Raw genomic sequence first — 13796 nt, 5'->3', positions numbered from 1 at the left:
AAAGACCTCTATGTTATATGGCTAATATTTAATTTTATGGACACGGTCTGCTGCTATCAAAAGCATCTTAATACTGTGTAGCTGGTAACTGTATAACTAGTGCGATAGACTCCTTTGTCTTTGGGAAATTGGACACCTGCTGATTTAGAGGTTAACCAAATATGGTTCTAAAATACACTAAAAAATGCTGAATAATGTCAGAATATGTGTACGATAATGTCAATTAAAGAGACAGAAGTCATATCTGAGAAACAGAAGAGCATTTTTATTCAGCACTGTTGTTTTTATTCCAATGTTTTCAAAGAGAGAGAGAGAGAGAGAGAAAGAGAGAGAGAGCAAAGAGAAGATTGTTTGAGAATCAGTGACAGGGGAAGCAATGAGGATAACAGGATTTTTTTTCTTTCTTTTTTTTTCCTTTTTCATTTTTTACATTTTTCTTTTCAAGCAACAAATGTTCAGAATGGGAAAGTACACTCAGTTAAAAAAGCCTGGCTGTATTTTTCTATGATGAGCATTTACTGCTTCAGTTCTACTGATCAGGAGGGAAAAAAGCACCGCGACCAAACACCTCTGACCATTTCTGTGGCGGTCTTACATCACAAATCATAGATGTAAAGAAATAAAAATAAAAAGCAAAGCAAACAATAAAACTCACTTTTGGCCCTGAATGTATGTCATTTACAAATCTTCAAATTCATGTGAACTTCCATCAAATTCTCATGAAATATTGCTGTTTTTTTTTAAGTACTTCTCACATGATTGTTACACATATTTTTTTGCACAAGGCAAGATTTCAGTTACTTTTTCCACTCATTCAAATAGTTTGGCATGTCCATGGTTAACCTGCTGTATGACCAGATGACCAACGTTTGGCTAAATCCTAGCGTTATATTTTCTTTTTGGAGAGCTTTACAGTAGCAGTGTGAGGCAGAAGAATTCACCAAATAAATGCATGTAGCCTGCATTCATTTGCTTCAAGCACATTTGTAGCGAGTAACCGTCTCACTAATAAAGAAGCATCACAACTGAACAACACTCATCATGTTGAGAAAAGGAAACACACCAGAACATAAGAAATGACAAATAAAAAATAAAGCACATTTTTTCCTCTTTTTTTTTGTTGTTTTGTTTGTTTGTTTTTGATAATCAGGAAGAGAAATGCTGCATGTGGGAGACAGACGCTAGTCCTGTTTAGCCAGCTCCTGAGCGTGGCTTCTGCTCCGCTTCATCCTTCCTGGTGATAAAGGGGGGCTTTACCTGCAAACCCCGCCAACACCAGCAGACTTCAGCAGAACCATGAGGTAGATCACTGGTCACACTGACCACACAAGAGAAAAACAAACTCTCCTAAAAGATGCCCACTGGGTGTAAAACTCGTATTTTCATAAAAGTACGGCTCTAGTTAATGTCACGTTTAAAAAAAAATAAAAATAATAAAGCAAATAGGAAAATAAGGAGTTACCTTGCTCTGAGTTTGTCACCATTCTTTTTGTTTTCTTAGTATTGCCGTGGGACTCTCATTGTCTTTATTGCTACCAGACGACTAGATAGCGAATCACTCGATGGAAATCTCCATGATTTCACACACACATCTGATCAATCGGATACAAATATGACACCTGATCAAGTTTGATGGAAGAATGTTGGAGAATGTTTGATGTCACGTAAGGAAGGCACCTTTTCCAATAATAAATTGAATAATTTCCTAATGAAATGGTCATCTGTACTGGAGGTTATGATCTACTTTTGTGGCAACTTTGAAAAACAAAAAAACATTAAGTTATTCTAAATCTTCAAACTTCAGTGCAAACAAGGTCTGCAAGGTTCTTCATATACCACATAATAAAGGAACTATAAAACCATAGACACCTGGAAAAGGGGAGGAAAACATCTCAATCTCATGCATTTTAATGTCACGGCATACTTGGAATGGGAAGTCGGGTGTGGGAGGTGAAGGTAGATGGGGGGGGTGTGGTGTGGGTGAGGGTGAGGGGGGGGGGGGGGTCCTCTGGCAAATGTTTGAGAATCCTTGAAAAAGAGAAAAAGAAGACCATGTTGTTTCTTATCAAAATAAATCTTGATTTTTTTTTTCCTGTGATTAGCTAACTGCTCGAGTCCATTTACACTGTCCTCATTTTTCCACTACAAATGTCAGGGCTGTGCAAAAAAAGTTCATGTATCTGGTCCAATCAGGGCAGGCGGTGGCTGTTGTCATGTGATGTGATGTCATCGGCAGCCGGCCGACCTGCCCTCTGGCACACAGAGCAGCAATGCGGCCTGGAATTAAAAAAAAACACAGAGAACACTGATATAAAGGCTGACAGCAACATTAGAAATGTCCTTCATCTGTCCATCACAATGTGAGTAATGCTTCAGAGGAATATGTATGATCTGTATTGTCAATGGCAGTTTTTAATGCTATGTGAAATGTGCCATAAAATACACATAGTTGTTAGTTTAAAATACAACGTTATACCTTAGAAAACACCACAAAAAGTAAGGGAGAAGCCCTAAATGTTTGACTACATTCCACTCCACAAACATGCAGCTCACAACATGACCAGGCCTGTTAGAGTGATTTTGGGAAAAGGGTGTAAAATATGTGGTGGTGCCAATCAATCATGCCAGATGTAAGTCACAGTGATATTTTCTCTATCATAAGGCCCCATGGGCTGCACTAGAAGGCAGGCGGGACTCTACAGTCACCTGTTAACCTTGAAACAATCATCATCTAAAGACTCTCAGTAACTGATGAATTATTTGCAACATAAAACCTATCCTCCATTGTTAAGATGCGCCATCATTATGTAGCATTACAGCTGCTGAAATGAACAGCTTGCTGGCATTTGCGTCAGAGAGCTTACATTCAGAAGCTAAGGCTTACCTCTGATTACTTGCTGAGTTGACTGTAAGGAGACGAGTTGTTGGAAGAATCCACTTGCTGCGGCGTGCCATTTTCCTGAAAAAGCAAAACAGCATCTCTCATTCAGAATCTGATAATAACTGTCTTCACTGATAATTGATAGTTTTAAGAGGACAAACACTCAAGGCCCTTATGAATGGAGGACCATGCCACTGGTTGCTGAAGTAATTACTGTTTGAAGAACTACCACAGATAAACGGACAGTGGGGAGAAGGTGGGAAAAAAAATAAAACAGAGGTGTAATGCACTTACAGCTGCTGCCTGCATGGGAGGATATTGAGGCATGTAAACTCCTGGGACATTAGGGTTGGCAGCAATGTACTGTAATATAAGGACAAAAATGTCAGGCATGATGGACAGTAGAGCACATTAAACACAGCTGATCCACAGAGCATTTTATTATATTCTCTGTTTTTCTACTCATTAGAAAAATACAAACGGGACAGTTTGGTATAAGTAAAGTAAGTTACAGCCTATTGCCAGATAAATATTTATCTAGCTGAAAACAGGCATCAGTATCAGTAAGTATCCATACTAATTATAATCATTTAACCTTGCTATCAATCAGTTTTTTTAATAGAGAAATGATGCTGTTACATCCATCTAAGCTTTCTTTTAAGCCAACAGGCTCCATTGATAAATAATAGTCATGTAACCTCACAGTACGCGGTACATGCAGGTCTACTGCTGCCTTGATTGGTCACCATGCTTGTGTTATTATCTGGCTTTGATGTAAATGCATGTTAGCTCAGCTTGGAATAAATATGTTAAAACACAAAAGTCACACAGTGGAAGACCGGCAACTCTAACAACACTCTGCGAGGTTAAATTACTGGAGTCTGGTGGCTTAGGAGACAGAGGTAAAAGAGAAAATAAGGCTCAGACAAGGTAAGGCGGTGATAATACAACTAATATAATCTCAGAAAGTACATATAAGAAAAACATGAACTGGACTGCTGCCTCAAATCACAAACACTCACAGCACATGCTAATGCATCTGTACAAACTGACTTTGCCCAAGACAGTCAGTGAATTATGCTTTACAGTTATTCAAGCAGTTCGCATTGACACCAATAAGTCAGTCAAAAAAAAGAAAAAACAAAAAAGACATTTCAACTTGTTATGTGCTAAATTTGCCAGGCTCTCATGTCTGCAGATAATCATCATCATACTGCATGAACCATTTTCCCAGAATGCCACTCACCCCTCCAGTGTTACCCAGTGACAGCTGGCCCATCTGCTGAGTAATCATGGCTGTAGGGTGCAGTGACATGGAGGGATCCACAGAGGGAGACATCACAGCAGCCTGTAACACACAGCACTTCAGTTTTCTATTTCATATCACATGAAAACAGTTCTGCTAAATAAACTCATTCTGACAAAACACGAATACCACACAGGGTGGTGCAGTCAGGGGCGTAACTGTAGCTTATGTGTACAGCTCAGCTCAGACCGAGGAGTGAAAATCGGAGGGGTTTGACACACTTTAAACCAATACATCCACAGCCCTATGTAGTATTATTAAGTAAAACATCTTTTTGCGTTGTGTAAAAGTTGTGACACTGGCCAGCTTCACTCAGTTTTCAGATGAGAGTATATTCCTTTAAACATGACGCCTTTAGGGAATAGACCATTTCCTAACAAAAAGCGGGGGGAGGGGCAGATCAGCAGAGACACTTGTTCCACTGGAAACCATCTGTTGGAAGAGTCAAAGAGTCACAAGACTGTCTCTGCTTCAGGCATTTCCTGCTGGATCCAGAGAGTGGGAGGAGGGAGGGAGGCAGTGGCTGAATGTCTCTTTAGTTGTTCCATGTCTCTTTCATACATAGTCAGGCACACGTATTCACACACACAACATATAAATACACAATCGGCTGCTTCCCAAAACTTGTCTGAGCTCGGCCCTTCTCCTGTGTTTGGGGAAGTTTTGTGCTCGGATTGACTGTGTCAGCAGAACAGGACACTTAAAGTAACACCGAGCAGCTGCGAGCTCAGGGTTTTAGCTGTATAGCAGCACCACACACCCATTTCCTGTACACAGAATGGGAGGTGGTGTATAAAGCTGCTGTTCCCTTACCGGGTGTTGCATGATGTATGGTTGATGTGCCACCCAAGTATGACTCTGGACCTAAAGGAGGGTAAGATAGGGAAGGAGGAGCAGAATGAATTACAGAAAAAAGAGCTGATGTCTCTTGTATGGCACTAACGTGTTACAGAAAAACCTCAGCTGTTCACATGGCCTCCAAAAAAAATGCTGTTCTGCCTTTGGTTTGTCTGATCAGGGGATCAACAAACTTTATTTTTCCACAGTATGCAAGGCCCTGCGTCATCCTCCTCCACCTTAACTGCTCAGATGTTTCCTGGAACATCTGGGACCTGGCCCGAGTGCATCTACCACCCTCAAGGAAACAGTGAGGTATCAGGTGCAGCCGCGGATCTATGAAAGTGATCCACGTTCTGTGGATCTGGTTAAACTGTCAGTCTCTCATTATGCTTTAGAGGGATTGTTGAAAGTGTTAACAAGCTGTAGTCTGGGTGTATGTATCAATTATGAGTGGAGACTTAGTGGTCTTATTGGCAGTGAATCGGACTCTGAGGGAGGTGCTGAGAGGATTTGCATCCCTGATGTGGCAGAAAAGGTTGGTCCTCTGTTAGATGGCACCACTGTCTACAGATCAGACTGGTGTTCAAACACAAAAGAGCTCATACAGTCAAAGGACGTAAGGAACCACATGATGGAAAAATAAATGAAGAGAACTCGTCAAAAAATAGGGGAACATTACAGACAGAGTCTGTGTCAGCACTGCGGATTTTGTGCTAAACAATACCCATATTCATGCACCCTATATGCAAATAGATTACAAATCAAGTATTTAACAGAAACTTAAAGAGCAAAACGTTAAACATAAACCCTGTTAGAGAAAAGAGGTTTTCACTCCTATAAACTGCTAAGCTAAATGTGTGAGGTAGCTAAGGGAACACCTATTCTTACATCTAACGCACCTGTACAGCCCACACACAAACAAAAATACACCCCAACCCACATCATACACACCATAACCTTAAATGCAACACAGAGGGGGGGAAGTACCTGGTAAGCAGGGACTGGAGACATATAGGGAGACATCGTCGGCTGCACAGTCATTATCCTGTTGCTCACTGGATACGGGGAAGGGTAGTACCTGGTGAACAGAAATTTTATACAAAATTAAATAGGGCTGATTTTTATACTCTGACTGGAATTCACAGTATAAAGAATAATAGGTCCAGGAAATTTTATTTTGAACCAATATTTTGTGTCAATATTAAGTGGGGCAATAAACAGTTATCTGGTTATTAAAGCAACATGAAACCTGTGGCACTATATAAACATACAGTTCAATAATCAGTAAGCCAGTGACAAGTTAAAGGATGTCACAAGCCACTATGAATAGAGTGTAACTCACCCATTCTGGATAGCTGTTGAGGAGGGGTCGTAGGTGAGAGTCATTGCACCCTGAGGTGAGGAAACAGACAGTAAGACATAGATTTTGGATCTGCTGATGATTTTAATTGTTAAAGTTTACTTTTATTTCATAGTTACTTAAAAATGAACATATTCTTCTGCTTTGCACAAATTCACGGTCCTGTATCCATTACTTTGTAATCAAAAGCAGTACAAGCAGAACAAAAGAAAAAAAAAGATGCGTAACATGACAGGCGGATACGTACTAGTCTGAGATCCCCTGACTGTCCGTTGGGAATAAATCCACCATGAGGATGTTTCTTCCTTTGACTGTCTGCAAACTTACACAGCAAAGGCTGAGAGGGAGCTGAAGGAGCAAACACAAAACCATATGGACGGTCACTCAACAGTTAATTATCCACGCCTCCACACACATCAGAGGAAACAGAAGGTTCTTTCCTACCCAGAGCTCCAGAAGCTATCTTGATGAACTTCCCATTGAAGTGGGAGATGACTGCATTACACTGCTCGGTTGTATCCATCCTGACAGCAGAGAAGATACAACAACATCAGCCATCATCTGATAACAGAGAGGCGCTACTAAACACAGAGTGCAATAAGTCTTGTCCAACAAAACGGACCTCCAAATTAAACCTCTTAAACACACTCAGCTGTGTGTATATATGAAGTAAATTAATGGCACAATTCACACAGGATCAAATATTATTTTTGTTACAGTTAGTATAAATTAAATGTTATGTTCTATCATGGATGATCACTGTTGCTTTGACCTGCTTGGCAACCAGGTTAATATTTAGTTATGTATAATTATAGCTTGCTAAAGGTTTAATCTGCAGGCATTATAAAGGTGAGGTGACATCCTCTCTCTGTGACAGACCTAGCAAAGCCCACGCCTCTGCTGTTGCCGCTGTAGTCTCGGAGGATCCGCGTGGAGACGACCTGGCCAAAGGACTGCAGCATGTTCTCCAACTCTTTCTCATCCACAGAAAGTGGCAGGTTGGAAATATACAGGTTTGTGGGGTCCTGCTCTTGTTGCTGTTCACATATAAGAAGATGATAAAAAAAAATATACTTGAATGCATATTAATAAAAAACACACACACACAAATAAAGGAAATGACTTAGAAACAAAACTCAAAATACACTGTGTGTGAAGATCAAGTTTAAACTAAGCTTAAGTAAATAAACATCTCCGGCATGCACACACATAGACTTCATCTGTTACTGTGCAGCAGTCAGAGTCTCTATGGCCTTGCCTAGAAACAGCAGGAGAGCAGCGTAGCCTAGCTACCGCAACACATAAACTACGTTCTGCCATGTTTTGTTCCAACAGAGCAGCTACATGTAAGCCTCCAGAGACCAACCCCTTCATCAATGAACTCTCACCCATGATTTTAAGCACAGAAATGCAGGCCAGTGCTCGGAAAGGGAAAGTACTGAAAGAAAAACCGATGACTCAGACAATTTCTGCTGCCCACTGTGAGACAAAATCACAGATGTGATGCAGAAATATCTTGTTGGTCATCTAAAAATATGTTAACAAAAACGGGTGTACTTCACTTTCAATTGGTCACTGAGGATCAGGAAGGGCTAAATGCAGCCGTGCTGTTGTTACAGTGCTTTTGTGTAGATGTGCCTACATCAGTATGCATGAATGGTAAATGCTAACAACCAGTGACATAAGTAATAATGCTATTAACAATCTGCACAGTGAAACCAACCCTGGACAGTGTATTAGTGCTGTGAGATGGTGGGCCTCTCTGTAACATGTCATTCTGACTGACAGGTTATTTGGCAGAGAGAGATGTGACATCTGGTTTCTACAGTGAAAGTAAATGGGGTCACGGCAAGAACAGCTTGTCAGCTGAGGTCATGTGACCAGACTAATGTCATTCTCTAACACACACCGGACACAAGCGTGCACACATGGAGCAGGAGCACAACCTCAAATAGATTGTTCACAAGCATGACAAATACATACACACACAGCATGTCTGTGACAAACTCACCTTGGCCATCTGGGCCTGTATGCCACTGGTTTTCAAAGCGTGTACTGCCTTTAAAGCAGCAGCTGGGCTGTCGAAGTCCACAAAGCCGTAACCTGTCATTTGTAGGACATTAATTACATCAGCAGACTTTTAATAATAGGAACAGCCACATATTGATCATGCTATACTGTCACTGTTAATCAGGGATGGGTCATTTGTACTGATATAGTTACATACAAAAAATCAAATACTTCAATAAAATGAATCATATTAGCAGAGTTAGCTTGTTTGGAATAAGCACTGGAAACATAGGAAAGATAAGAAGCATCGGCCAACCAGCTGTTGGATCTGTGTAATCCAGGTGCCATGACCTCCTGAAGAAACTTTCGAGCTATTCCTTTAGCAGCTAAATCAGCATCTATGTGTGACCCAGTTTATAGGAACATACACATGCTGTGCCTGTCTTTACCAAAGCACATCGATGTGTTTCCCTTTATGCGGCCAGCTGCTGTTTTCCATTCATTTCCATAAGGTGTGGAAATCTGTTTGTGGAGATCCTAAACCTGCGTGCATTAAAGTAATCCATCATAATCTGCTTTTGTTTGTGTCAAATTTATGTTATCATGGCATTGAAATGCAGCAAAGACTTTGCAAAATCAATCTACACTTCCAGCAGCACACTTGTCACGCAGCAACACAAGTTTGACAAAAATAAAAGCTGATGTGTTCACAGTGATGGATTACCAACTCAAGCAAGTATCAAATTGATTTTCATACACTATGGAAATGAAAGAGAAGTAGAGCTGCCTAGAAGGTAAGAAAGCTCAGCAGGAGAAATCAGACATACAAGCTCAGAGTCATATAAATGTATCAGGGGATTCTCTTTATACAGCAGTAAACAATGACACCTAGCACTGCGACCTAATGACCTCACTGACCTTTACACTTGTTGGTTGTTTTGTCCAGGATTGCCTTTGCAGACTGAATTTTTCCATACCTGAAATATAAAGATTACAGTCAAGTGGCTCTCACAAACAGCATTAGGTTCATATATAGTGATTAATATCAGTCAGATTTCTGTGTATGCATTCAAAGATAGAACCTTAATTCATCCTTAGAGTGAGATCAAAACCTTGAAGGTGGTGTTGATGATTTAAGCCATTTCCCCCCTGGGATTAATAGTGGGATTAATAAAATATTCCTCATTCTGATAACAGTATTTTTCTCTACATGTTTGCAAACACTTAAATTTCAGGCTTTGCTTTACACTGAAGTTGAACTGTGACACAAACTGTGAGCCGCCCTCTGAGCATACACACACATACACACAGACACACACACATACACACACACCATACAGACTGAATGGCTAGCTTACATCACCATTCAGACCTTGTTGCTATGAAAAGCGCTTTCATTTCTGCTTTGTGCTGGCAAACACCATTGGGAACACGAACAAAACACAAGCAAACAGGACACAAACAGCTGCTGCTGCTGCTGGTTACATGGGTGAATGCCTCTCTCCATATGCTTGTGCTTCAGAGGAAAAGAGACGAGACAAAACTCCACTAATTATGGCATCCGCCACACAAACCGCTCGGACTGGAGCCACGTAGTATCAACATGCATCAAATGTACGCTGGGCCACTTTACATGATAGTGTTTTTTTGTTCTAGGAAACAGGCATTGTTGCACATATCAAAGATATGGGTATTCCATGTGTGTCTGTTTATAGAGTTATGGTGGCTGGAGCATTGTATGTGTCAGTGTACACTGTGTTTAAAGCAGTGAGCATAGTTGTTTTCCATTGAAATGATCTATATTGTTGACACAGCTGGTTGTTATATTTTCACACAAAAAAAAATCCTTGTAAGGAGAAAATAAACAAGACACAACTTTAAATCCACAACATCAGAATAATTATATTAACTAGTGTGAAAGGAGCAGTGTGTGAGATTCAGGGGGCTCTGTTACCAGAAATTAAACTTCAGTGTTCATATATAATCACTTATAACGACAACAAGGTGGCACCATGTTGTAGCCCAGACAGGACAAACCAAAAAGCTGGTTTGTCCCTATAGAGGAAGTTATCAAGCTGAAGTGTCAGCCTTGTCTTTTACAGACAAGGAGATAGGATGATATGAGCTTAAGCATCCTTTAAGCAGCAAATATGAAGCTTTCTGCACTTGGTTAGCTTGACTAAGCACAAATACTGAACACAGAGGGGAAATGTTAGTCCAGTACAGTACAGACATGTTGTAACCACCATAATATTCATTTAATTACAAAAACCAGTGTGAAAATGACATTTAACCCTTGTGAAACTTGTATTAAGCTAAGCTAATATCTCCAGTCTATGCATGACACAGAGACAACTGCTTAGAAATATTTCAATAATATTCAAGGTTTTTCCTGATTTCATTTACTTGAAGGTGTACCTGGAACTTAGTGTTTGTGTTTCTGTATCAGATCTATCTGCTGTGACTTTAGTATATTTTCTTTAAGCCCATTTGTTGACCCTTTCTATCATTTCATTTCTTATTTCATCAGTGGCAACAAACAACTCACATGCACACACATGTGCATACTGTGCGTGTGTGCATACTTACTGGTGACAGAGCTTGACCAGGTCCAGGTCTGTGGTAGCAGGAGGCAGGCCGCGGATGTAAAGGTTGGTTTTGCTGAGCTGCTCCAGGCCTGTGCTGCTGCTGTTGCTGCTGCTGCTGGGACTGGACGGAGTCATGGGGTAGGACTGCACACAGGAAAGCCACTGTTAGCAAAGTGTATGGGAGCTAGATAATCTAATTTAAACCCAGGTCAACAGTGATCACAAGAACATCTCATCTGTGGGGAACAGGAAGCGCAGAAATGCACACACACACACACACCAGCAATAATCCGACTTCAGTTGTTTCTTGCTGTATTAAAATCAGCCATCAATGGAGAGCTGCTTTAATAAGCATTGCTCGTCCATGATCACCATTTTTCCAGTTTTCTAATAAACAACAGCTGAGCAGTAGAAGAACAGCAACTATGAGGTACAACATGATCATTTTGTAAGTTTTACCCACCTACAAAGAAAACTAAATATGAGCTTATTAAATAGGGTAAATAAGAAAAAGCATTTGTGCTTCATGAACATTTGAATCACTGTTAAATGTACGGTAATTGGACTTTGAATCATTCCTCCACCGCTGTTTGACCTCTAAGCTCCTTGTTCCGTTCCAGCACCACATAAAAACACATTAGAGAAAGATTTATTCCTGTAGGTGGGCCGTTATGATTCACTGTGTGTGTGATTAAATCTGTATTCACGTCTTATGTCTTGTCGTAGTGTTTATCAGAAACCCTTCTTCATCAATTGCGAGCCAAACCACGCCGTGCTGCCCTGCAAAGCATTTCCTTCCCCTTACTCATTCATTAAAATCGCTCCCAGGCAGCCACCCCAAACCCCTCTCCAGATCAGATCAAACAAACCGGCAGAATCGCACCATCTGTCCATAACCAAAGGACAATCCACTTCAAGAGCCAAAGATATGCACCACACAAGTACAGCCAACAAAAGAAGAAGAAGAAGAAAACATTCAGCTACTCTCTCTTAGTCGTATGATGCTTTTTAAATGCTCATTTTAACAGATGTAGAATTGATGGCTGTGGCAGGAACATCTGGTAGGCCCTCCATTTTTTGTTGGGATGCAGTTATTAACTTTAGACCATTAAGCTATATGGTATATGAGGGTGGGTGCATCTTACAGCAGATTAAACACCTACGCTGACAGCCTTCCCTGCAGGGATTCATCTGAGGTTGGTGTCCTCAAAGTAATATCCAGCAGCTTCTGATGACTTACAATTTAATCTGAAATGTGGATAATGTGAAAACTGAACCCTCCTCAATCCACCCCCCACCCCCCACCACCAGCCCTCAGCCTGTGACACAGAGCGGTACATTTCCATCATCAGACGATGCCATCTCAAATCAGAAGGTGTGATAAGAGAAGCAGGGAGAGGGAGAGGGGGGGCACGGCCTTCAATTACTGCTCTGTTCACCTGAGAGGTCAAAATGAAGAATGCAGGCACGCTAACACAACGCACATCTCATTACATCCCACAATGGACTCACCCAGAATGCATTAACCTATAAAATGGACTACATGTCTCCGTCATACACATTGACCAGAGTTGACTGGGCAAACAAGGTTACACGGACATAATGATTGAAGTATGGCTGGTGATCTGGTCAGCAGCTGTTTTATCTACCCGAGGATCAGCTGTGGATGATTTCAAACAGCAGCTATTCCACATGAAATCCAGAAAGGGCTTTCCAATGTCACTGTGAGGCTCCTATTATTCAGCTGTGAGAGGGGGAAATAACAACAATGTGTACGCGTTTTTTTTTTTTTTTAGGCCTACCTGTTTACGATTGGCTGTCTTCAGCGGGTTGCCTGTGTTTGCAAAGATCATCCTGGAGGTTACAGATGGATTTTTTAGTTCCCAAAAAAAAAACGCACCGATGAGCCACTGGGAGACGGAATACGGAGGAGCGCTGTACAGGAGCCTTTATTCTAACATCCGCATACTGAACGGGCCGGTTAGCAGTAGAAAATAAAGCCTATCTCCTGCATAGGTATATACTGACACATCTATACCGTCAGATGCACACCAGGCGATGGACCAACCCTCCGGTCCGGTTCATTGATCTACGACGTCCTGCTGCAGACCGCTCGGCAGTCCCACCTACTACAGACCAAACCATCTCCGCCTCTGCAGGGTGTTTGACATCAAATAAACTGCGCGGCCGCCTCATAAAAACTCGCACCGGCGGTTTGTTTTGTGTCACAAAGGCGCGTCTGGACGTCTGGTGTCTGTGGCTCGGTTTGTAAAGGGACCAGAAATGCTTTTGGGTTTGATTAGCAGGCGCGCAATCAGTTGGATTGAACACTCGTCGCCTTTCATGTTGTTGTCGTCCGCGCATACCAAGCATTCTTCACCCCCACCTCCTCCAACCACACACACACACACACACACACACACACCCTCTTCCGCTTCATACCCTTCCCCCCATCCAACATACATGTCAGAGAATCAGGATGCAATGAAATATATAAGCAGAGGCTGGCCCGGACAGGAGGTCACAGTAAAACCCCAACTGTGGGAGAAGTGGATTAATAAACCAAACACACAGATTCCCCCTTTAATTAAACCTTCCTGAAACGCTGCCTTTGTCCCACAGACTCTATACAAAGCTGGAAATGTAGATAATTTGACATCATCCTTCACAACCTTGCAAATCAATGGGAACCATTCATATTTTTTTTTCTTACGATTGATTTGCTTATATGTGCTGTTTCTAAAAGTGTAAACTAAGCATTTTCACATCAGGAACACAAATAACTCGAGATGAGAAAAGGGAACTATGCTT

At 41.3% G+C, this 13796-nt stretch overlaps 1 protein-coding gene across 2 annotated transcripts; it reads right to left on the bottom strand.

Annotated features, from left to right (window-relative positions):
* Positions 1-245: 245 nt before the first annotated feature.
* rbms1a (RNA binding motif, single stranded interacting protein 1a) lies at positions 246-13236 on the bottom strand. Of its 2 annotated transcripts, XM_028402408.1 has the most exons (14): positions 12788-13236; positions 10987-11129; positions 9316-9374; positions 8399-8490; positions 7267-7424; positions 6832-6911; positions 6635-6735; positions 6370-6419; positions 6015-6105; positions 5001-5051; positions 4128-4229; positions 3176-3244; positions 2885-2959; positions 246-2277 (listed from the first exon to the last, which is right to left on the bottom strand). In XM_028402408.1, the coding sequence occupies exons 1-13, from the start codon at positions 12836-12838 to the stop codon at positions 2891-2893; spliced, it is 1116 nt and encodes a 371-aa protein (XP_028258209.1). In that variant the 5' UTR covers positions 12839-13236; the 3' UTR covers positions 246-2277; positions 2885-2890. The 2 variants fall into 2 exon arrangements, with proteins under 2 accessions (XP_028258209.1, XP_028258210.1); XM_028402409.1 differs by lacking the exon at positions 5001-5051.
* Between the last annotated feature and the right edge of the window lie 560 nt (positions 13237-13796).

This window comes from Parambassis ranga, chromosome 3 (genome assembly GCF_900634625.1).
Source record: "Parambassis ranga chromosome 3, fParRan2.1, whole genome shotgun sequence".
Taxonomy (NCBI): Eukaryota; Metazoa; Chordata; class Actinopteri; family Ambassidae; genus Parambassis; species Parambassis ranga.
The sequence above is the reverse complement of the archived record's forward strand: the minus strand, read 5'-3'. Positions and strand labels throughout refer to the sequence as shown.

Bases quoted from the DNA above. Each gene is read 5' to 3' on its own strand.
- rbms1a (XM_028402408.1), bottom strand. From the start codon at position 12,838: ATGATCTTTGCAAACACAGGCAACCCGCTGAAGACAGCCAATCGTAAA. The intron at 9,375-10,986 runs GTAAGTATGCAC...TTTATATTTCAG, and splicing joins CTGGTCAAGCTCTGTCACCA to GTATGGAAAAATTCAGTCTG. The intron at 7,425-8,398 runs GTGAGTTTGTCA...ATATGTGAACAG, and splicing joins TACAGGCCCAGATGGCCAAG to CAACAAGAGCAGGACCCCAC.